The sequence below is a fragment of the Drosophila ficusphila genome, unplaced genomic scaffold (genome assembly GCF_018152265.1).
Source record: "Drosophila ficusphila isolate 14025-0441.05 unplaced genomic scaffold, ASM1815226v1 contig_286, whole genome shotgun sequence".
Classification (NCBI taxonomy): Eukaryota; Metazoa; Arthropoda; class Insecta; order Diptera; family Drosophilidae; genus Drosophila; species Drosophila ficusphila.
In genome coordinates, this window is record NW_025064189.1 from 8139660 (window position 1) to 8163016 (window position 23357).

The 23357-nt window shown below is 47.7% G+C and overlaps 4 protein-coding genes across 4 annotated transcripts; 2 read left to right on the plus strand and 2 right to left on the minus strand.

Moving 5' to 3' along the window:
• The first annotated feature begins 245 nt into the window (after positions 1 to 245).
• On the plus strand, positions 246 to 2850 carry LOC108100365 (protein MLP1). Its single transcript, XM_017204205.2, has 4 exons — positions 246 to 1613; positions 1676 to 1837; positions 1903 to 2240; positions 2302 to 2850. Exons 1-4 carry the CDS (start codon positions 414 to 416, stop codon positions 2702 to 2704), a joined length of 2103 nt encoding a protein of 700 aa, XP_017059694.1. The 5' UTR covers positions 246 to 413; the 3' UTR covers positions 2705 to 2850.
• On the minus strand, positions 2833 to 17220 carry LOC108100364 (lysosomal-trafficking regulator). Its single transcript, XM_017204204.1, has 18 exons — positions 16985 to 17220; positions 15679 to 15933; positions 15523 to 15599; positions 15300 to 15462; positions 15129 to 15239; positions 12285 to 14865; positions 10648 to 11439; positions 10147 to 10589; positions 9108 to 10091; positions 7475 to 9049; positions 7232 to 7402; positions 6447 to 7172; positions 6253 to 6386; positions 5441 to 6194; positions 4881 to 5381; positions 3917 to 4812; positions 3384 to 3851; positions 2833 to 3326 (listed from the first exon to the last, which is right to left on the minus strand). Exons 2-18 carry the CDS (start codon positions 15775 to 15777, stop codon positions 3206 to 3208), a joined length of 10596 nt encoding a protein of 3531 aa, XP_017059693.1. The 5' UTR covers positions 15778 to 15933; positions 16985 to 17220; the 3' UTR covers positions 2833 to 3205.
• Positions 17221 to 17518: 298 nt separating this feature from the next.
• Positions 17519 to 19935, plus strand: LOC108100366 (succinyl-CoA:3-ketoacid-coenzyme A transferase, mitochondrial). The gene is made up of 4 exons (XM_017204206.1): positions 17519 to 17675; positions 18180 to 18378; positions 18452 to 19428; positions 19492 to 19935. The coding sequence occupies exons 1-4, from the start codon at positions 17616 to 17618 to the stop codon at positions 19804 to 19806; spliced, it is 1551 nt and encodes a 516-aa protein (XP_017059695.1). The 5' UTR covers positions 17519 to 17615; the 3' UTR covers positions 19807 to 19935.
• Positions 19852 to 23272, minus strand: LOC108100368. The gene is made up of 3 exons (XM_017204208.1): positions 22779 to 23272; positions 20382 to 20684; positions 19852 to 20267 (listed from the first exon to the last, which is right to left on the minus strand). The coding sequence occupies exons 1-3, from the start codon at positions 22794 to 22796 to the stop codon at positions 19947 to 19949; spliced, it is 642 nt and encodes a 213-aa protein (XP_017059697.1). The 5' UTR covers positions 22797 to 23272; the 3' UTR covers positions 19852 to 19946.
• Positions 23273 to 23357: the final 85 nt, after the last annotated feature.

Sequence of the window (23357 nt, forward strand, 5' to 3'; positions counted from 1 at the left end):
TTGCACAACAAAAAAATGCATTAATAAAAAAATGAACTCGTTTTTTTTAAATTTAAAATATTTTGTATCGCTATTAGCAAAAAAGAGCCAAATTCAATAAAAATGGGCCAAAGAGCCAAAGAGAAAAAAAAGAGCCAGTTTTGGCTCAAAAGAGCCAAATCTGGCAACCGTGCATCTGACTGAAATTATTATACTCTTTTCAAGGGTATAAATATATCTAGAGAGCCCGCTATTTTCGATAAGTCTATCGTGCACACTATTCTTCAGCATTTTCACGCACCTTCGACAACCCTGCTGCAATGTTTACGCGTCGTTGTCGTCTCTATAGCAACCAATTGCATCTGCCGTAGGTTTTCCGTGTTTTCCAGGACCACGAGCAGTTAAACTCGAGCTGGCTCGACTATGTGTGAGGAATGAGTGACACAGACACGGACGACACCGATCTGTTGTTGCTCATACCGCCCAATTATTACACGGACACCGCGGAGCGACTGCTTCAGCAGGCGAAGATGAGCGCAGGCGTGGCTTCTGATGCACTGGCTATGCCCCCGCCCCCGGCGCCCACAAGTGCGGCGTACCAGTTCCTGCACCCCAGCAAGAAAACGGAGCTGAATCACATAAATGCCAGGCTGCAAAACATCGGATTGGATGGTGGTGATGATCGGGATTTCGAGGCACCTTCGGACATATCTACCATTTCCACGAATACGGTAAGGAATGCGGTAGGACGGCAAAACAGGGAGCTCCATGGCATGGTGCATTCTACGCCGAAAAGCGGATCCGTAGAGCCACCTCGCCACCGACCCATGGAGGATAACATACTCCTGGAGATTGATCACTACCTCGACGAGAACAATGCACACCGCTGGCAGAAGCAGAATCATTACCAACATCACCACAGCGATGATCATCTGCGGAACGAGCGGGTGGTGCAGGAGGTTCATTCGGCGGCCTCCTCTCTGCCCAGCATGCGGCTGGCTTCCTCCGCCTCCGGTGTTGCTTCAGTCGAAGCTGCCAGAGGAGCTCGCAACAGTCTAAGCGACAATAAGCTTATCAGCCTAAGCGAACTATGGGGCAAAAGCAGCATGTCGAGAACTGTTTTGAACAACAACTCCCCAAATCGACTCGCTTGCAGTCCTTCCCTGAAAGAGGAACAACTGAGGAGACAGCATCTGGAAAAAACTATCCACACCCTGCAAACACAACTGCTGGAGTACGAACAGCGCATTTCAGTTGCCATCGAGGTGGATCTCTCAAAGGATGCAGCTCTAACTGCAGCAGAGCAAGCCGCTCAGGCGCTAAACTACGAGGTTCAGCAACTGCGGGATGCTCTCCACAGGTTGGAGCTGGACAAAAGCGATTCTCAAGGCAAGATTGAAGCCCTTCAGCAGGAGTTGTCGCAGGCGGTTAACTTGGCCACCAAGTTTCAGGAGAAGAATGACAAACTAGAGGGAGAACTAGACCATCACAGACAAGAAGCCAAGGAATGGGATGACAGGGTTGAGCAATTGGAAATGGAGCTCCACAGCAGCAAAAAAGCAGAGGAACTATCTCATGCCGAGCTTAACAAGCTGAGGGATAAGTTTGCCAAAGTAGACTACCAGCAGGAGAAGGTAAATTGCTTATAAGTACTTAAAATATCTATAAATTATCAAATCTTACCTACAACTTTTAGTTAAAAGCCCGCATTGAAGAACTGGAAAAAGATAAGAGCACACTTACCCACCAAAAGGAAATGCTGCAGGAATATCATCAAAAGCAGAAAGCTCGAGCGGATTCCTTGGAGGCTCAGAAAAAGTCTTTGCAGGAAACATTGGCTAATCTTACGGAAACTGAGGTAATCCTTGAAATTCATCAATCAAATTCATCTTCAATTTGATTAAATAACCAATTACTTTGTAGACCAACCTCAAGAAAAAGCTAGACGTACAGCAGAAATCCCTAAAGCAGTATTACCAGCAGCAAATGGAGAACGTGGTGGCCAAAAAGATGCAGGAGTTCCAAAACCAGCTTGACAAAAACGAGGAGCAACTGAAAAACGAAGCCCGTGAGCGCGAAAGACTAATTGCCGAGCGAGCCGTCAAACAGCTGGAGATGATCAACGAAAAGAATAACCAGGAATTGAATCTCATCCAGGAGAAGCACAATGAGGAGGTTGAGTTGTATCGCCTTCAGCTGGCAAATGCGTCCAAGAAGATCGACGAAATGGATCTCAAACTCAGCTGTTACAAAACGAAGCGGTAAGTGTGTATCTTAAATATTAATAATGTTTTCAAGAATGTTTTAATTTTCTGATTTCAGTGCCGACATTGCGGAGAAGCTGCATACTGTTATGGAAGCGCAGTGGCAACAGGCTCTAGCTATACTTACAACCCCCAGTCAGAACTCCCTGATGCAAGCCAGCGACACGGATGGGGAGTCCCCGGAGCTGAACAATGCCCGCGTGTATCCGGAAACTCCGAAGACGAGCAAATCGCAGCGCAGCAACAGCACGGAGAAGAACAACTTGGATGTTGTGGGCAAGCGGGATCCGCCCTCGCCCATGGACAGACTGCAGGCCTACATTGAGCTGCTGCTGAGCAAGTCACCCAGTGATTTTGATAAGCTTGACGAGATCCTGGCCATGTCGGCCAAGCAGGGAAGCAAGCAAAACAAACCAAAAAGCGGCAGTGGCAACAATAAGCCTCCACCCTGGAAGTGCTGACAAAAAAAGGAACTCTCGATGAGTATTGTATTTACTTTTAGTTTGATATGCAGTAATCCAGTCTAAGGAAACTCCTACGATGTACATTGTAGTTGTATATTTTTCTAATTAATATTAAAATTAAATCGTTTAGTTTTTGCAAAATATGTTTATTTGATAATATCAACAATTGAAGGCAGCGCAGGCATTTTTATGCGGCACGGGGAAAACAAATACGAAAGTAAATAATAATAAAAAGTTTTGGTACAAAAGGTATGTTTTACAGCTCTATGAGACCTAATCCTGGGAATCGTATAGTCTTCTGATATATCATTTTAGTGGTGGTCGCAAAGGAATACAATAATTTGATGTCTTTTAGAAGCAAACATTTCCGTTGACCAACCATAAATTTGTTCTTTGATTTCGCTGCTTTAAAATTATTTTATGTGTCTGTCATTGATATGCTTTGAGTTGAGTTATTGAGTATGTTGAGTTCTCGATCTGATCCCATTCCCATTAAACTTATTTGTAGACGATTTGCGGGAACTTTGGGGCGTTTCCGTAGAGGCCCTCGGACTCCCAAACTTGGATGTGAGACTCTCGCGTTAGCACCACCAAATGCTGATGGGTTGAATAGCTGATGCTGCAAAGGGAAACGGAATAAGACATTGTCTTGTTTACACTCTTCAGCCACCTTTACCTGCGAATGGGCGAGGTACCCGTAGTTAGTTCACTGACGAAGCTCAGATTCCAGCTGGACCAGAAGCGCACGAATCCCCCTTCCACTGCGGTGGCTATCACATTCACTCCCACTCCTTCCTTGATGTACGAGTAGCAAACGGCCAGGATGCGATCTTCGTGAACCAGATGCTGCACATACCGCGCGTTAACCGAGTGCAGGCGCAGAATAGACTTGCCGTTGGGATTAACATTGACATTCACAAAGTCGTCCAGGTTCTCCTCGGTCACTTCGAAGCATTCGTCGGCAATGTTGAGGGAATTGGGCCTGGTTGCAGCAGTCGGAGGTTTTGCTTCCGATGTGGCAGTTGAAGGTTGGGGCAGAGTGTGCACAGTGACAATGTCTCCCAGCGTTGGACTGATCGCCACATGCGTAATGGGAGATTGATGGATCTCCGCCGGACGAGCAATAGTTCGCACATAGCTCCAGCTGAAGAGAGGTAATTGGAATTAATTAATTAATTAATTGTAGAAAGTATTTGCACGTCAACTTACTCATTCAAATCCCAAATAACAGCTATGCCGTCGCGTCCCGCAGTCACTGCAATCTTAAATTCCACGGACAGGGAAATGCAGGTAATCTCATCGGTGTGCCGCACCAGCAACGTGGGTCCCAGCCAACTGAGATCGGCTCCATCGCGCTGGAATCCATCGAGGCCGGAGGAATTACTAGCCGAGTTAACTGAAGAGGCAGAATGGGTTGTGTGGAGATTCCCCGCCTCATCAACCCTCTCCGATCCGCCGCCCATTCCTTTGCTCGTCATTTTCCGGAAGGCAGAGTTGTAGGACAAACTAAAACCACGGGCATAACTCTGCCTGCTCTTTGCTGAGGCTCGCTGCTGGGAATCCAATCCCCCGGTACACTTGTACACACTCACTCGTCCGGATTTGTGGCCAAACCAAAGCTGATTGGAGTTCACGTCGCATCCGCAGGCGGTGATGTCGTCGAAGGTTCCGTTGTGCAGCAGGTTCTTTGGCTTGGCCTGGGGCTTGTTGAGTGGCTGAATCCTCACGATCCGATCGTCGTAGCCCCATGAGATCACGTTGTACGTATCCGGCTCAGCTCCCTGCATTACACTCGCTTTTCCAGGAAGAGCATACACCACATTGGTGTTGCTGAAGCTCACCAGATGCTCGGTGCCGGGTATCTTGTGGATGTTTGCCCAGGAGGGAGGTTTCAGCTGCGGCGATCCCACATAGACGCCCCAGCGCAGACCACGAACAGTGGACACTATTGGCTTGTCCACCAGAGAGTAGTCCAGCGCCTTGGTCGCCGGATGTGGTGACTTGAAAAGCTGCCTGGGCATCTGGCCATAGGTTTTCACCATTGTCTTGACGGCTTCTCTTTCGATGGGATCGCTGATTTCTGACTCCAGGAATACGGCATAGGTCTATGGATAAGAAAATATCTCGATAAACATACATATATGGAATATAATATTAGAATATAACCACTCACCGCTGGATGAAATACGTTGATGGCCTCGACAGCGCTCTCTCCGCTTTGTTTGTATCCATAGATGAGGTCTATCCAATTGTGGATCTGATTCCTAACCATTTCCGATTCCAAAGCCTGTCGGTGGATCAAAACAAAGAGCCGGGAGTCCCGCTGACACCAAGGCGGCAGTGAGACATCCTCTACGCGTTCCCCATTCTGTCGGCAGCCGAACTTAAAGCGCTCAAAGTTCTCGAACATCTCTGGCAGGCAGAAGAACTCCGGAATGAGCTCCTTTACATCCGTGGGACTATCCTGGCTGGCCAACAGCCAAGTGGTGTTTAAAGCGTGGAACGTGCGATCCGGTAGGTCGAAGTCGTTGTCCTGGTAGCGAAGAAAATAGCTTGTGAACGGTGGAACCCTCACCAGGAAGTGAAGCACTGTCCCTGAGTTCGAGTAATGGGAGCTGTAGTGATAGGGCTTGAGGATCAGGGATCCCATGGTGGTGTTGGTACTGTCGATGTACTGCAAAGATCAAGAGATTTAAAATACTGAACACTAGATTAATGGTACATGGGATCCACCGTATAGTTGCTGATGTAGTGCTTCTCGTTCTCCTCCAGCTGCACGGCAATGGGGCGTCCGAGTCGCCTGAAGTTGTGTCCCTCCCGCAGATCCAAAATCTCCGAGCTGTAGTTGGCCAGCACCCAGGGAAACACCGGGTACTGCATGAGATCGTTGTAGGTCCGTCCGGCGATTTGGTTCAGGGTCATCAGGTACTCCCAGTTGGTGAGCAGACCCTCGCGCCACTGCTGGGTGATGGCCAGCACCTTGGCCTGATCGGGCGTGGCCACAATCTTATCACAGAATACCTCGCGCATGATCTTCCAGTCGTCGGCGTTCTGCAGCGAGAAGAACAGCGACTTGTTCGTGTCCAGGAGAATCTCGAAGGCCGTCTCCTGATGCTGGTAGCGCTTCAGCCAGATCTCCGTTATGTTGGCGATATCACAGTTCACGTTGAAGTACCGACAGCGGTACGTGGCCAGGAAGTAGAGCTTCAGATCGGTGATAATGATCTCGCCCTCGATCTCCCCGTCCACGGGCAGGAATTTGGCCGCAAAGTTGTACAGGATTTGCGAGTTGAGCGATATGTTAAGCTGCTGATCGTAGCTGGATATCAGGTAATCCAACGGACGAACATATGGCTCCAGATCCTCGCGTTGTCCCTGTCCCGGTCTGTATTCGTTCATAAAGAAGCGGCGATCGATGTCCAGGTGGCAGCGACGCAAGCGAGTGTGAACTCGGGACGGTCCTTCCGTGTCATCCAGCTCCCAGGAGCTGTAAAGTGGGTTTGAGTTAGATCTTCGGAGCAGAGATACTTTTATTGTTGATTTACCATTCCGCTCTTTCTGCGGAGTGCCAGGGAGCGCCCTCGTGCGTCATGCGGCGAATGATCTCCAGCCACTTGGTGTAGGTGTAGGTATCATCGTAGACCTTCATGTGGCACATCAAAGCCTTGCGCTCTGAATTCTGAGAAGCAATAAAGGAATTATAAAATGGAAAAGAAAGTAAGCTAGAAATAAAACCAACCTGCAGTTCAGCCACCTTTCTCGTGGTCACCATGGACGACTCTATGCAGTGCTGAACGAGTGGCTCAAATCTGTAGACAGTTTTCTCTAGCAGAGTCTTCTGTTTGGCCGCCATATTATTGCGGTTCTGGTCCAGGCGATCCAACTCATGGACCAAGTTCCACGAGGAATCATTCTCCTTGATGCCCAAGGCATCGCAGAGTCTTTGGAGATTTTCTATGGGCTCGGCCATGTCCTCGAGCAGCGAAAGCCACAACAAGGCCTTGATCATCTTGCCATCACAGATAATAGCCCGCTGGAACTCGTTCTGCTGGGATCGCCAAAGGGCATCCACAATGTAGGAGCGTAGATCCCGTGGACGCGAAGGTTGCAGACCCCAAGCAATGAAGTTGTTGCAGCGTTGATTGCTGGAGATTCCATACGAAACGAGCAGCTGGAACAGAGCTAGCTCCTGCGAACTGGCCACATAGTTGCTGCCGGTGGTCTGGCCCACGCCGACAGTGAAGAACTGGGTGCACCGATCGATGAGCAACTCCACTCGGGTGCGTAGTTCAGTTTGATTCAGAGCGGAATCGTTGGTCATGGCTATTCGGAAGCTATTGGGCTCAAAGAACTTGGTGAGCCACTCCAACTGAAGTTGAGCCTGGGCTGTGCGGAAACTGCGCATAATTAGCTGGGGTTGCTTATCCTGGTAGAAGGAAAGCAGGTTGAGGATGTCCCACACCAGCTGTAGAAAAACAAGCAGCTTAGTAAACCATTATTTGTGTTGGCTTTGTAAATACCAACATTTATCTGCCCAACGGAGCGCAAGGCCCGCTCTCCAATATTCGAAAGCAGTTCCAAAATGGATTCATCTGCATTGGGTTGACCCAGGCATAAGGAGTAAATCCTGTAGAGCGCTTTCACCGAACACTGCAGCAGTCCTGCTTCAATCAAACTTGTTTGATCGTCGGGATTCTGAAAAGAGATAACACAAATTTTAATTTTAAAGAATGTAAACTGTATTTTACTTTGCAAAAAATGTTTCACCTGAAGATAGAGACGCAGAAGTCCCTTAAACACCCTTTGAGGATCTGCTCCCTGGGCAATCGCTAGTAAGGATTGCAAGCCAAAGCGCTGACGAATCCTTAGAGGTGCCTCGCAGTTGAGTACATCCGAAAGAGTGCCAGGCATTCCACTAACCCAAGCCAGACACGCCTCGAACATTCCCAAATCACAACCGTGGATGGTCAACTGATTGGCCAAGTGGAGGGGATATATCAACTTAGTGGCGGCATTTAATTCTCCGCTGGGCAAACGCTTTGTCAGCACATCCAGTAGCTGGATGACCGCCTGGCGAACAGCGCAGCTGCGTTGATTTGCCAGCACTAGGAGCAATTCCAGTTTCACATAATGTCTGGTGACCACATCCACCGAGGAATCCGGCAGCAGGCAGAGGAAGTCCTTCAGAAGGATGAGCAGGCGCTGCTGCAGTCGGATAATGCCCTGCTGGTCGTAGAAATCGGTCTTTCTATTCGGCAGCGATGACTGACCCGAACTGGGTGTGCTGTGACCCGATGGCTGCCACATCTTGCCGAGATGCAGGTGCGGATGGATACGCCGTCGGGCGATTTTCAGTGGGCTCCTCTTTGGACTACCGGCACTCGTGGGATGGCGACGCTTGAACTTTAAACGCCAGCGGGTGGCTTCCACGGGACTCAGCAATCGCAAGGCGGTCTTGTTGAGATTCGAGCAGTCGGCCATCTGCTCCAGTTGCTCCTCGAACTCGTTGACGGCTTTCCGATAACCGGAGGCACTGGCATGCAGGCGTCGCAACTTCTTGATTCTCTCCGCTCGCTCGGGATCCAATTCCTGCGGCTGGGGATGCAATTGCCGGCGCAGAGAAGTGGTCACTCTGCTTAAGTTGGCGGCCACCAGGGATCGTTCCTTGGCCGGTTGCTGCGCAGTCAGCAGGAAGTAGAAGTGCATGCGATCGTGGGTCACATAGCAGTCACTGGGCTTGTGGAGGAGCAGAAGCAGCTTCATGATCTCATCCAGCATAGAGGAGTCCGGAGGCGAGCCAGCGAACACTGCCAGAATCTGGACAAAGCACTCGGCGGCATAGGGCGAAATCTGAACCGGACTGGGCGACTCGATCACATAGACCTTGCAGAGATTGAGGAGCGCTCCCAGCAAGCCGGATTTCTGGAGTTGCTCCATATTGAAGTCCCTCTGCGGATGCTTGTCCCTTGTGAGAGCCAAAATGCAGCGGAAGAGCATGTCCAGAACGTCGGAGTGGGTGGCTCCCGAGCGATGCCAGTCGGAGTAGCGCTGCAGTACGGCGAGCAGCAGGCGTGGATAGACCAGAGTGGCCATCGTGTTGTCGTTCACATTCAGGGAATCCCCTTTCCTGCTGATCAGCACCTGGGAGCAGGCGTTGTTCACAATGCTGCGCAGTAGCTGCACATCCTTGCAGCACTTCTCCGACTTGATTACGTAGCCGATTAAGGCCAGGTAATCCTGACGCTGGAACTCTGTGTACAGCTGGGTATCGGAGTGGGCCACCTGGAGCAGTAGATCCAAAGCCAGGGCTTGCGTATTCGCATTGCCAGTCAGCTCCACAACCTATAAAAAAAAGGATTTATAATCCGTTATTACAACGATGTAATTGAGTTCAACTTACCCTGGCAAAAAGATAGAGAAGCGTGGACAGACCTCCGCTGAGGGACGTGGCTGACTGGAGGGTCTGTGGCTGGTGCTGCTGCAGCTCCCCATAGAGCATGTGTCCGTGTGGCTGTCCATAGCAGGCCATATCCAGTTCCTGGCTCGCATCGTAGCTCATCACAAGATCCGGTTGCTGGGCGGTGTAAACCAGAACCCTCGCCTGTCTTAAAATCCGCATGCAGTCCAGATGGTTGCCGAAATTCGAGGATGCCAGCTTGCCCAGACTCACGAAACCGTAGTTGGGCTTCCAGTTGGCCACTTGGCACTGGGTGTACTCGGTGAAATCGGGTCCCATGGCCGTGAGATTCATCATGAGCAGGGGATCGAACAATCGTCGCCTGAAGAGGATCACATTCGAAAGAGCATAACGGGGAGTGGAACCATCCAGAGTGGATCGCGAGGAGGAGCTGCTACCGGGACTCCTTGTCGGTTGTCCTTCGCCCAAGGCGAGCAGCTGGAAACTGTGCACCCTGGTGAGCTGGCGGAGATTGTGGAACGGCAATCGCATGGTGTGCTGTTCCAGGCCATCCAGAAATATGCTGATCTGCACGGCGTCTCCCTGCTGCTGCAAACCGAACACCAAGTGCATCCACTTGTGGCGCGGCAATCTCAAGTGCTGCAGCTGCACGGCGGAGCCCTCGAAGTAACCGCCAGAGGAGTCCGGCGAGGATTGGTGCCCATTGAGCAGGTGCATCTGTCCGAAACTGTTGAGCAGCGCCAACTTTGTCTGTTTGAGAGCCTGCCGAATGGTGCCCCCATTGGCTGCCTGGGTGTTGGCCGAGATCACGGATGCCGTGTCCGCGTTGGCCTCCAGATGCTCCTCCATTCGAACTGGAGCCAGTTGTTCATTCGGCTTGACCAACTCGAAGATTAGCTGCATGTTGTGGCTGATGTAAATGCTGATCATGGCTTGGTTGGTTCCCAGAGAAAGCAGGTGAAGTTTCTAAAAGGAATCGAGGGTGAATAACGGAGTAGTTAAAGATTATAAGTAAATTTACTGTCAAATCCTCTCCAGAATAGCGCGTCTCGTCATCGTTGAACTGCATGGAGCTGCGATGCATCTGCTGACCCCTCAACTCCAGCCAGAGCGACAAGGTCAAGCCATCTGGCTGCCAGAGGCGAGTCTGGGTAACAGGAAAAATGCAGGCAGCTCGGGTGAACAAAGTACTGGACTGACATTGCTGGTGGTGCAGTCGAATCCTCTCGATCTGCTCGCTGATCAGTGGCTCCGATGTAATCACTATCTTGCCATCAGTTGTGATCGGGAAATCCAGTTCCATGCAGGGTTGCGCCTTGCGGAGCGAACCCGAGGAGATGTGGTGCATGTGACGCATCAAGAGATCCACGGGAGGTTGCCTGGAGGCCAGGATAGAGTAGAAACATTGCAGCACCTCCGGGGTGTTGAGATGGGTAACCAATTCCAGAATAGATTGCTGCAGTTCTGGAAAGAAATAAACTTAAGTTTTCAAGTTACTTATGATTTTTTCATCCTGATTTACCTCTCAATCTGGGATCGCTGCAGCTGAGAATCGGAGCGAACCCCTTGAGCAGGCAAAGGGGTCCTCCAAGATAGTCCCTGATGACAAACAATCGATTGGCCAGCTGGGTTAGGCTCTCTGTCCAGCCATTCGGCTGCTTGATGCAGAGAAGCGACAGTTCGGCCAGCATTTGCACCACCAGCTGGCTGAGGCCCTGGTGCATTATGTGGGTTCTGTACCGGGAGGATGGCTGGAACGGGGTCCACGACTCGTTGGCCGCCATTCCTCCGCCATTGAGTTCACACTCGGATTCGCTGAGGTCCGCGATTTCGCCATCCGCCTCGTAGCCCTCGTCGGCGGTGAGGTAGAACTCGTGCTCGTTTTCGCTCAGTTCCAGTTCGCTGTCGGCGGCGCAACTCAAGGAGGCTCGCGTGGAGAAGTAGTCCGCATCCACACCCACGCCCACACCCACGTTGACCTCGCTGGAATTGGGTTTCCTTCGGGGCGTCGGCGGGGTGGCCAGTGAGTTCTTGGCCGGCAGCTTAACCGGCTGCAGTCTGGGCAGCTCCACGCTGCCGCTGTTGAAAGATCTGGCACGTGGTCTCGGCTGCTGCGAATCCCCCGACGGACTGCTGACCACGCCCGCCGGCTCCTGATGGGTGCTCGACAGCTCGGCGATCTTCAGCAGGGTCTGCAGGGTCTGGATCACCGCATTGTCCCGGGCGTGCTGGTCCCCGTGGTCCGTCCAATTGTCCGTGGCATGGCTCAGAATAATCGCTCGCAGCTTGCGCAGGTGCTTCTGCATCTTCTCCACTGTGAAGAAAGGTAGATAACGCGTGGATTAGTAGGAGATATGATCACTGACTGACTGATAACACGCGTCTATCTTCCGCCAACTGGAGCAAGTCGTCAGCGCTGGACGAGCGCCAAAGCAAAAGTGTCGTCTCTTGTCTGGAATGTATCTCGTTTCTCGTTTCGGTGGTTGTCTATCTATCTGTGTTTGCTGTAACGATGTTGTAACGATGTGTACCCAGAAATTCAATCCCGGCAGAGCCGCCAGAGCCTTGTAAATGCCGCGTATTATACTCCGAACCGACTGGACTGACTAACTGTCTGCCTAGCTGGCTTATAATTAACTCTCCTAGTCCGCTGGCCACAATCACAACCACAACCACAACGACCCGTTATTAGCCAGAGTCGAGAGTCGAGAATCTAGAATCTAGAGCTGGCCGGCTGGCTGGATTGGAGGTGAATGCGGGCGCCTTGTTCTTGTCCCACTTCTAGGGCTTCCCCCGAGTGTTTGCCTGCTGCGTATTTGTATATTGTGCATTGTGCATTGCCTATTGGCAACGCATTAGCCGCGGAATGCCGTGGAACACCCCACTGGATGGGCGACAAGTAATTCTCTTTCATTTGTAATACCCTTCTGGTTATCATGAAATATGTTTAGTAAATATATTCAATCTAAAGAAGTACAATTGTAATTAAATACCCATTCTTAATATTTGTACATAACAATTAATTAAATATTTACTCCCATTGCCTAATATTTTAAAAATGGTTAACTACTTTCTTTTACTTATCAGTCAACCTTTTTAATATACCCTCCTCTTCCACTTTCCCAACAGGTATTCAACCGAACAATCTCTGACACTTACCTTCTTCGTTTTGAAAACCCTTGATGCAGATTGCCATGGTCGCCTCGAAGAGTTTGAGCAAGAGCTTCTTGCATTCCCCGTTGGGCTCGTACAGGCAGAACAAATCCGCATCAATATTAGCACTCGTAGGAGAGTTTCCGCTTTCAGCGCTCCCTGGACTTCCGCCAAAGAGGGAACCCACAATGCTGAACAGCTTGTTGATTATTCCATTGGCAGCCGCCACTTCCTCTTCGTTCGGCAGAACCAGGGAGTTGGCAGGACAATCCGCGCCTGGCTGACTGCCACGGATGTCGAAGAGCACTATGCTCTCATCCGGCTCGCAGGCGAGCAGTTGCTTCAGGAACGAAGGAGCGGCCATGTCCCGCGAGTAGTTCTCGTAGTTATCAATCACTGATGCGTAGTCCAAGGTGGAGTCCGCGTAGTCCGAACTGGCAGCCGTTGTGACCGAGACTGAGGTGGAGCCACCGAGTGGAAGCTGGGAGACCAGGGTTTCCAATGAACTTGAGCCGCAGATGCCAGAGGTGGGCGTGGCTGCGGTGGGCGATGCGGTTGCCCCCATTGTGGCTTTCGGCAGCATGAGGAAACAGCTAAGAGCATTGTAGTTCAGCTTCAAGATGTCTACGATATTTTTGTCACCATGCCGCAGTTTCTTCTCCTCTGGAGGCTGCTCTCCCGTCGGCGTCTCCACTTCCTCGTCCTCGTTGTCCAGCATTTCCACGGGTATCGAGTAGATTTTGGCGAATTCGTTGTAGAACAACTGACTTGTCTTGAGCAACTCATAGTTTAGGGTCCATTGCAGTGCCGTGATGTAGAGGATATCTGCTGGCTTGTGTCCTTCAAGCTTGGCAGGATTGGGTCCCTCGTCCAGCCAGAACTTACTGCCGGCGTTCTTGGAACACTTGTGCAGCAGGGCCTGAAAGAGCTGGGATGCCCTGTCGCTGCTGTTCAGCTGCAGTTGGATGAGTCTCCTGCTCAAGGTGCTCTGCTCCTGGCTGTTTTCGCCCAGGAAGGCTATGTTGTCGATTCCGACCTTGATGAGATCACACACTCCTCGCTGAAGTTCGGGTATGGCCAGTAAATCCTGCATGTAGCGAATGTTCTCCTCGTTGTAGAAGGCTTTTACCAACCGAATGTCACTTAAGTACATTACAAATATGCTTAGGCATTCGTGCAGAGCTCTGTAGTTCTCCAGTTTGCTCGGCGTTTGAAGTGGGGCTAGTTTGCTGTTCCTCCTTTCGGTTTCCCCATTCTGAATGAGCTCCTTGTAGTGCCTGAAAATGGGTAGAGCCACCTCTGCCAGGATACCAGAGGCCAAATCGTAGGATAGCAAGTAGGCGATATGTTTCAAGTGCTTCAGGAACAGCAAAATGGCGGGCGTGTTCAGCAGGGCTTTGTAGTTCTCCTTGTAGATGTTTCTCAGGTTCATGTGAAAAACTGGCGACTTCAGTTTATCCTCGCATCCTGGACAACCCTGGGGATTCCGCTTCACAAAGATCGTGTGGAGAACGTTGTAGTGTAGAAACTTATAGGCACACTTTTGGTAGCTGCTGCTTAGTTGAGTGGCCAGTTTCAGGCAGGTGGCGTAATTCCTGGCATTGTAGTGGCAGCAACAGCTCCCCGTTCGCAGAAGACTCCGCACACTGTGCTCCTGGAGCTCTGCCTCCAGGCTGGGCAGCAGGTGATACAGTTTTCCCTGAAAATAGCAGCTGAGAGAGTTGGCTCCCAGGCAATGAAGTTGGCTGCTCCTCTGTCTTTTGTGCCGCGGATGTTGCTGCTGTTTTGGCAGAGCCGTTGAAGCGCTGCTCTCCATTAGGCTCTGAAGATGCTGCTCCTGCCGCGAAAGGTTGTCCGTCAGGCGCAGCAACATCTTGTATATATGCAGGAAAATGGGAGTAGCGTAGTTGGTAGATTTGGCTGCCTCTTGCAGAACCTCAAAGCAGGCATCAAAGTTCTTCACGTCGATCTGGTTCAGCTCCTTCACTCCATTATCCACCAGATTGTGAAGAGTTCCAAACATGATGAACAGTACTCCATGGGCCAGAAGAGGACTCCTCCGATTGGCAGTCAGGGCATACAGAAGTTGCCCGAAATTGCTGTTGAAATCGTGGACATTTGGTTGCTGCTGCTCCAGGATGTAAAAGTTGTTCACACAGTGCGCTATTAACTGCAGGAGTTCAAACTTGATGATCTCGTCGTTGTCGTCTGGTGATTCCTGCTCCAAACTGGAGCACAAGTGTCCCAGTGCAAAGTTGTGAACTGTGACGCTCAACTGGGATTCCTGTTCGGCATCCACGCAGCGGGTGAGTAGTTGGATGAGCAAGAGAGCGAGGTCATCGCTGCTTTTCGTTGTCCCCTTAAAGTCCTCGAAGGTCGAGGCGATTGCATTGGTTAGGTGATTGGGTAATTGACTCCTTTGCGGCTGCTGGCGTCGCAGCTTTTTGCTTTGCGAATTGAGGTAGAAGCTGCCGATAAACTGGGGAATGCTGGTCATGGGGAGCAGCGGCTCGTTGGACGGGCTCCACTTGCAGTTGGGGAACAGGTTGATGCACAGCTGGCACAGGCTCTTCTGGGAAGCAATGTGCTGCAGGCAGAGGAAGGTAATTGATTGAATTTAAATAAATAAGGTGAACTGGGTGAATCGATTGAAGAAGTATGTGAATACATATTATAGTTTCTACATTAGTAGTAGAAAAGTGTTGATAAGGACAGATTGATTAGTTGATATCAATTTGAGGAACAATCTTAGAGCATTTGAATTTTAAATTTGTTTGGAAGACTGTATCAATATTTTACAATCTCAACCGAACCACCCTAATATATTTAAGTGCAACTCTTTCCACTTGCCTTGATATCCACGCGAAGCAGAAAGGCCAATAAGTGATGGCCCAACTTATCGGTGAGAAATGTCCGCAGGGCGAGAATCTTATTGCAATCACTGGGAGTGCTGAGTATGAGCTGGAAGTGAAACACATTTAGTAGATTGCACAGGAAAGGGGGTGATGGTTCAATAGAGACCTGGGCTAGATTATGCTGCTTGCGCAGCTGCTTAATGCACTTGTCCTGCTGCTCCGGTTCCTGCTCCGGGCTGCTTCCCTGAGATCGCTTCGCCTCGCTGATGATTTGATAGACCTGCTCCAACAAATAGGAACACAGCTCCTCGGGCATCAGATTAAAGTGGCTGTATGTAAGTTTTATATATTCACATTTGTGTGCCTAGCTATACTCAGATAGTGTTTACCTATTGAGCCAGGCCTCTTCCAGGGTCTTATCGTCCAGAAACTGGAAATTATAGAGCAGCAGCCAGAGCCAGTGCTCCTGTGAGGGGGAAAATAAGAAAGCAAAAACAACGATAAGACCTGGGAATATCAATAGGCGAAGGTTCTCCTTCACAAACCTTGACACTCGCATCTTCGAGCTCCGAGGCCTGCAGATACTGGCTCCACAGTCCAATCAGGGTATCCAGCAGCAGCAGCTGCTCCTCCTTCACCTCCATCGCGACCGTGGAGAATCACAGATAGTCTCGCCTCCCAACAGGCAACGTCGAAGAGTCTGCTTCGGCTGGCCAGCGACTCCTCGGGCATCGGGCAACGTTGTGGACGCTTGGAGCGATGGGACCAAACTGAACGCGGCGATCGAAGGAGAGCGCCAGCTGTAATTACAAAGCAAAGTCGGTAAATACACAGTCGTACTTCGATAATTGAAAATATAATCTTATAAGCGGGGATTATTACTGGGTAAGCACCTTTGTATGCTGTATGTTACTCCGATTAGTTTAATCTGTTAAAAATTGGGATAGGAATAGAATAGAGTAACTTAATCAATCAATAAAATATATTAAAAAAAAAACAAAAAGAGATCGAATTCATTATAATTTTATTGTTTTTGTTTATAGTCAGATAAGATTATTAAAACTGTCATATAAAGTGCAAATAGGTGAGCGAAATTGTAGCCCTTAAAAGCTTTAGATATCCAAATAATGAGTCATTACAGAATGTCTTGAGTTATAGAGACGAACATACAGAAACAAAACTAAGCTCTAAGGTATATTTCCATCTTTTTATTTATATTATGTGATTTTGTATTATTCGGCGGGTGAAATTTCGCTTTATAGAGGCTGCACTGTAACTCTTTTGTGCGTGAGATTACACGGAGTGATCAGAAGACGAGGAGGTGAAGTGAATCGAGAAGTTGAGGCCGCGATGATTACTTATTTGCCCAGAGGCAGTCGGCCGGTGATGTTGATAATTCGGTGCAGAGTGGAGTGGAAACTTTGGTTGTTGTTGCGGGAAAACTATTAAGATTGAAGATTGCTATTTATAGCGAATCGGTGGCATTGCATCTGGATGGGTGGCTTTCGGTGGGTTGCCAAGCCGGTAAACTGGGATAGATAGAGCGCGGGGATGGGTTCGGTGGGTTCGCTGCTTAGAGTTGTTCCGCGGTGCTCCATATGAGTAAACAGCTGGCGATGGAGCGTGTCTGTAACGGCCAGTGCATCTGCGATAAGCTTTAAAAACTATGGAAATCGGAGGAGGAGACCATCTTCTTTTTCATCTTATCAGCGCATATAGAATATTAAGCATTTGAACCCCAACAACTCCTATTTAACAACTGCGCAGCACCGAATTATTCATCACTAGACCGCATCTAGTATATGAAATTTTACAATATATAAATTATGGCAAATACACGCCAAAACTCACCAAGAAAAACCTAATATTCACGGAGGAACAGCAAGAACAATTTACTTCAATACGCCATTTTTACGGCTCGTTAGGTTTTGCTGCTGGTTTTAACAAATTTTAGCAACTTTGATTTTGTTGATTCCACTCTTTTACTTGTATATGAGATTATGCTTGTGTGTGTAAACGCGTCCGACGTTTTCTATTGTTTGCTGCGAAATAAACAATTGCAAAGCACAAGTGTTGTTGTTTTTGCACAGTTTGTTTTGGTTTCTGTGAAGTGTGGCCAGGCGGCATAATCAGCAACAAGCCGAAACTTAAATTCCGATAGCAAACCGATTCCATTTCTTCTGTGGTGAGAAATTTAATTTGAAAATAATTTGAAAAATATTCAATATTTCTTATGTTTATAATTAAAATTAACACAATTACAACGATGGGAAAATTTTAAGACCAAAAAGATTAACCTTTTGAAACATATGATTACATCAACTGAATTTAAAATCTGTATATCGAACTGGTTGAAAAGAACTAGTTCGCTGATACCTGTTGCGCCTTCAGCTGTTTTTCATTCCGATTTCTGTTGATTTCGCGACCAGTTTGCTTTAGTTTTAATCCGTTGTTTTTAATTTTAAATAAACTTAAGTTCAGAATGCTTCGTCGATTGGTGGGAAATAGCAATTTGGGTCCCCGATATTCAGCCTCTTTAAAGGTAAAACTATTATACCAACATATTTTGGATGTACTGGAGAAGATCTTCTAGAAATAGATAAACTGTCTGAGGATAAATTCATTTATCTTTATTATCTCTTAGAAGAGTAAATACTTAATCCATCATGTGATCAAAAAAAGGTGACAAACCTGTTTATCAAGAAAAACAAAACAACAGGTGTCAATTGAAATAGTTCCAGAAATAGAGCAATTTTCTGTGTTTGGAATCAATATTGCATATGTATTTGTTGTTTTGGTTTAAAGTTTTGTTGCCAATTGAGATAAGCACTATTTTGTTGGATCCACGCGAGCAATTCACTTGTTGATCACCTCACTGATTAGAATTACCCCCCTGGAATAGTCCAATCGAATTAAAAATAGGCGAACTTACGTAACGATTTGGCACAAACAAGCCACACGCACGCTCACTTATACAGAGAGCTCCATCATATCATGAGCAAACCACTTTTTATGCTAATGGAGCACTACGATTTGGTGTTTTCAGGCCATAGCGTGCTACTCAACGTCGGGAAAACAGCGAAATGGCAAGATCTACGAGTCGGCCATCGACGCCGTATCCGATGTCCAGGATGGCGCCAAGATCCTTTTCGGAGGATTCGGAATCTGCGGTATTCCGGAGAAGATGATTAACGCCCTCAAGCAGAAGGGAGTCAAGAACATCACTGGTGTTTCCAATAACGGAGGTAAGACTTCAAAATGATCTACCAAATTGTAAAGAATGTTCAAACTTAATATTTTATTTTATCACCTTTCCAGGTGTGGATGACACCGGACTTGGCGTTTTGATCAAGCAGAAGCAGGTGGCCAAGGTGATTGGCTCGTATGTGGGTGAGAACACCGAGCTAGTTCGTCAATATCTAGAAGGAGAACTGGCCGTGGAACTCACTCCCCAGGGAACCTTGGCGGAGAAGATCCGAGCTGGAGGAGCCGGCATTCCCGCCTTCTACACGCCCACTGGCTATGCCACCCTCGTCCAGGAAGGCGGTGCACCCATTAAATACTCCAAGGATGGCAAAGTGGAGATTGCCAGCGAGAAGAAACCAGTGAAGGAATTCAATGGAAGGAACTATGTGATGGAGGAGTCGATATTTGCGGACTTCGCTTTTGTCAAGGCCCAAAAGGCAGATCCCTTGGGCAACCTGGTGTTCAACAAGGCGGCGAGAAACTTCAATGCACCCATGTGCAGGGCAGCCAAGATCACCGTGGCCGAAGTGGAGGAGATAGTGCCCATTGGAGCGCTCTCCCCCGATGAGATCCACATTCCCGGAATCTATGTCAACCGCATCTTCAAGGGCACCAATTACAACAAGCGAGTGGAGCGCTTGAGGATCACGGAACCCAAGGATCCCAGCAAACCCGTCCCGCCACCCAATCCTGCCCAGGCGTTGCGGGAACGAATTGCCCGACGAGTGGCTCTGGAGTTCCGCGACGGCATGTACGCCAATCTGGGCATCGGCATTCCCGTCCTCTCCTCCAACTACATCCCGAAAGGCATGAGCGTGATGCTGCAGTCGGAGAATGGCATCCTGGGTCTGGGTCCCTTCCCCACCAAGGATCAGGTGGATCCGGACTTGATCAATGCCGGAAAGGAGAGTGTCACTGTGGTGCCTGGCGCCTCATACTTCGGCTCTGACGACAGCTTCGCCATGATCCGAGGTGGTCACGTGGACATGACCATTCTGGGCGCCATGGAGGTGTCGGCCACTGGAGATCTGGCCAACTGGATGATTCCTGTGAGTATAGTCCATTAATCCATTAACAAAATGTAACTCACTTGAATATGTCTTTATTTAAAGGGCAAACTGGTTAAGGGCATGGGTGGTGCCATGGATCTGGTGGCTGCTCCGGGTAGCAAGGTTATCATCACCATGGAGCACAATGCCCGCGATGGCTCTCCCAAGATCCTGGAGACCTGCTCCCTGCCCCTCACCGGCAAGGGTGTCATCGATCTGATCATCTCCGAGAAGGCTGTTTTCGAGGTGGAAAAGGGAGTGGGCTTGACTCTGATCGAAGTGACCGAGGGTTACACCGTGGACGACATCATCGCCAGCACTGGCGCCAAGTTCACCGTGTCCCCCAATGTCAAGCAGATGGGCCAGATTCCAGTCTGATGAACCGCATGCCGATGGCCCGGAAACGTGCTGCAATACCTCCACTTGAGTGATAAACGAGTGCATTTATTTTTTGTTGATCGTGTGACAAGAACATTTCTGTTGTTAAAATATATAGACCGTATCGAATCCCTCCCGGCTTAGCCAATCGCCTTGGCCATGTTCTTAAGGGTCGCCGAGCGATGTGAGTTGCGCATCTGTTTGTTGAGGATGTCGAAGATGCGGTTGTATTTGCTGTCGCATTCCGTGCGGCAAGTGGCGCAGAACTGCGAGGAGAGCACGTGGAGCGGACTCCGGAAATACAGGCCCTTCTGCATCGTGAGGCTGTTCTTGTGGTGCGAAAACATATGCAGGAAGATCTCGATTAGGGCCAAGGCAGCCCCGATGAAGAAGTTGTAGCAGAAGAGCGTGGGCACCAGGAACAGCAGGTACTGGTGTCGATTGTACCCCAGAATGATGTTCTGTGAACAAAGGAGGATTTTAGATGGAATTATTGATTGAATTAATGTATCTTAAAGTGGTTCTTCTATAACTTTTAACTTTCTTGCTCTACTAGCTTTACTAATTCAACTTACGCTGCTTACGCCATCCATTTGGCAGAAGTCCTCGCTTTCGTATCCTGGAGTTGCCTTCCTGGGAGCCTTTTTGGGAATCACGGCGGCCGCTCCGTGTCTCACAGTGTTGGCCAGCTCGTCGTCAATCTCATCGCAGATGGTTCCACGCAGGAAGTGCTTGGGTACGTGGAAGTTGGTGTGTTTCCGAAAGCGCATCTTCGTGACCTGGTCGTGGATCGGCTCGCCGGTTTCCTCATCGTAGGTGGGTCTCTTTACGCGCACGGTATCTGTGTAGAAGTACTCCAGCTCACCAGTTTCGCAGTTCTGGAGGAGATTAGATGGGAACAGATAACACATTGATAAGAGAATGTGTAAGAGAACGAAAGAGAGCCAAGCGACACTCTGCGGTGGCGTGATCGCTAGTTTGGTGCTAATTTATGGGCCCTAGCATGGTAAAAATTAGCAAGTCATATTCTTGGAGCCACACAGACGAAAGTTTATTAATTTTTTGGAAACAATAAATGGCTTTCAAATGGCGAACACCTTTGAAAAAAGTAGGAGCCCTAGCCATTTATTTATTTAAGAGAGGAAAAAATATGTTCATATGTTACTACTGAGTAACTGTTTATTGTTGACGTTAAAATATTTAAGAGTGTTTCTCCACTGCTTTTCTCTTATGTACTCTTTCCCCTTCAGTGTATTGTTTATGAAATGTTATCGGCGGCCGTCGAACGTGCAAAAAAACAAAGCGCCAGTGGAAATGTTTTGGTATATCCCGAAAATAGAATCACGTACAGCTTTTCTGATAAGATCGGGAGATCGGACACCGGGGCGTATGAGCAATGAATCACCTGCAAACAGTAAGATTAACTGCTCTATGCACCCGACTTCTTACCACCAGCATGGTTTCTTCGGTACTAACTTCGGTACTAGACCCTCTAAGCCATCTAAAAACGAAAGCGAACGAAACCGCAGAGTCAAGTGTTACTTATCAGTTTCGGTTGGAAGTCGGTCTGATCGACAGACGCCGCTTATAATTTCCATATGGCCGGTGGAGGGGAATCTAGGGGTTACTTATCTCCGACAGCCGCTACGGCTATTAACGTACAATTAAGGCTTATGGACAGCAGAAAATTGTAAATTGCACATGCAATTACAGACTTTTTTCACTCAATTTTCAGACTTTTGTTTTTGCAGCTCCATGGGATTATTAATTTCTGAGTTGCATAAGCCCTGACCGGTTTGCGTGTCAAATGTGATTTGATCAGAATAAATATAATTCAAACTGATGTGACTAAAATAATGATCTTCCAGTTGTCGATCGCATTAATTGAGTTATTGGAGAAAACCAGAAACTACTTTGTAGCAAATTGTTAAAGGCATTTAATCTAATCCAAAATTGTCAGCCATTTGGATTTAAATTTTAGAGTTTTCGAAGGGAACTAAAGATTTATCGAATTGTATACCATATCTTAGACTCATGTTCATATATCTTAACCATGTTTATTTTAAATAATGGGTATCAAAATTTTGTATGATTTAATGATGTCTAATTACAATATGTCAATATGCAAATTTCGGTTTTAGAATTAAAATAACAATCTTGCCACTTTGTTACACACAATTCCTGGAAAAACACTGCCAAAATTAGGCAGAAAAAAATATTTTATGACTACTGTGAGAATATACTGCAAAGTAAAGTATAGATAATACGCCTTTAATGAGTATGGAGTGTACACGGTTGCATGATAAGTTGGCTACTCCCACTTCAGTTAAGATTACCAGTTCCGCAGTTGAAGTTACTTTCATACTGATTAAACATTCGCGATTCACCCACTGGGTGGTCGCTAAGGTTTCTTCAATATTCTAACAAATGGAAAACTTATCTTAAAAAAAATATAACTGATTATAAAGACTATATTTTAGAAGCCAAAACAGAAACGTTCTTTCTAATTCTGGCAAATTTCTTATGTACAGAACACCCTGTTAATGACACTAATGGTGTAAGCCTTTTAGCCAACTGACAAAAGACTGTAATGACAGATAAGCATTATTTACCAAAAAGAACAAAACAAGGCCAGTTGATCGAAGCGAGTAGATAATCTACACTATATTCTGTATATGAATTTGGCTATTACGTTCTTTTTTCCGGCTTAGTGGAGTCACAGTTGACATATTACTCTACTGTAATTAACTGAGATTGCGTTTTATTTCGGTTTGGACCAGCTTTTTACGGCGCTTTTATTATGAGCCGAAAAGAACCGAAAAATCCCACTGATCCCGTCTCTTTTAGTTATACATGTTTTTCGCCGAAATAAGGTGGGTAAAAGTCGAAAACTGGTTTACAGATCGTAACACACATACGCCCCATTGGCTCTCTTTTCTCCTCACTTGTTTTTTTTTGCATTCGGCTCTTACCTTAATGGAATATCCCATGGCTGTCTGGTTGGTTTATTTTCACAGTTATGTCTGCGTCTGGCTTTGTTTTTATTTCTTTAGTTTCCTTGGTCGAAACTATTTATTTTTTGACGAACCACACACAAGTTCACACAGCTTACATATATTTTGAATTTATATATGTACGTGTGAGTGATGATAATTTTATCCACTGCAATTTAAATATTTGGACAAGAAAAATGTGCGACGATTTTCAAACCGGTTAAGTAGTTATTTCGTTGCTTGCGTTGTACCCGTTTCATTTGAAAATTGTGTTTATTTTAGTCGGGAGGCGACCTGTTGGCCTTTTTGATTTGGGAGAGCCGCAATTTAATTTGCATAGCCACTCGGTAAAATGACTCAAAATACGTATTTCGGTTTCTGAGTTTCACGTTTCTCGCGGTGGACCTGAACTTTTTCCGAACAACCCAACAACCGAACAACTTATTCGACGACTCGGAGAGCGTTTGCAGTGTGACCGCCAGTAGACTGTCAAGATATACCGATTTTTTCTAAAAGCTCTTTTATAACTTTTAAAATACCCAAACTAATTTAAAATTA

Coding starts and splice junctions, on each gene's coding strand:
- LOC108100365 (XM_017204205.2), top strand. CDS start 414: ATGAGTGACACAGACACGGACGACACCGATCTGTTGTTGCTCATACCG. Junction 1,614..1,675: donor TAGACTACCAGCAGGAGAAG/GTAAATTGCTTA, acceptor TACAACTTTTAG/TTAAAAGCCCGCATTGAAGA. Junction 2,241..2,301: donor AGCTGTTACAAAACGAAGCG/GTAAGTGTGTAT, acceptor TTCTGATTTCAG/TGCCGACATTGCGGAGAAGC.
- LOC108100366 (XM_017204206.1), top strand. CDS start 17,616: ATGCTTCGTCGATTGGTGGGAAATAGCAATTTGGGTCCCCGATATTCA. Junction 18,379..18,451: donor TGGTGTTTCCAATAACGGAG/GTAAGACTTCAA, acceptor TCACCTTTCCAG/GTGTGGATGACACCGGACTT. Junction 19,429..19,491: donor TGGCCAACTGGATGATTCCT/GTGAGTATAGTC, acceptor CTTTATTTAAAG/GGCAAACTGGTTAAGGGCAT.
- LOC108100368 (XM_017204208.1), bottom strand. Junction 20,268..20,381: donor AAATGGATGGCGTAAGCAGC/GTAAGTTGAATT, acceptor CTTTGTTCACAG/AACATCATTCTGGGGTACAA.
- LOC108100364 (XM_017204204.1), bottom strand. CDS start 15,777: ATGGAGGTGAAGGAGGAGCAGCTGCTGCTGCTGGATACCCTGATTGGA. Junction 7,403..7,474: donor TTCTGCGTCTCTATCTTCAG/GTGAAACATTTT, acceptor ATCTCTTTTCAG/AATCCCGACGATCAAACAAG. Junction 3,327..3,383: donor GGTACCTCGCCCATTCGCAG/GTAAAGGTGGCT, acceptor TTCCCTTTGCAG/CATCAGCTATTCAACCCATC.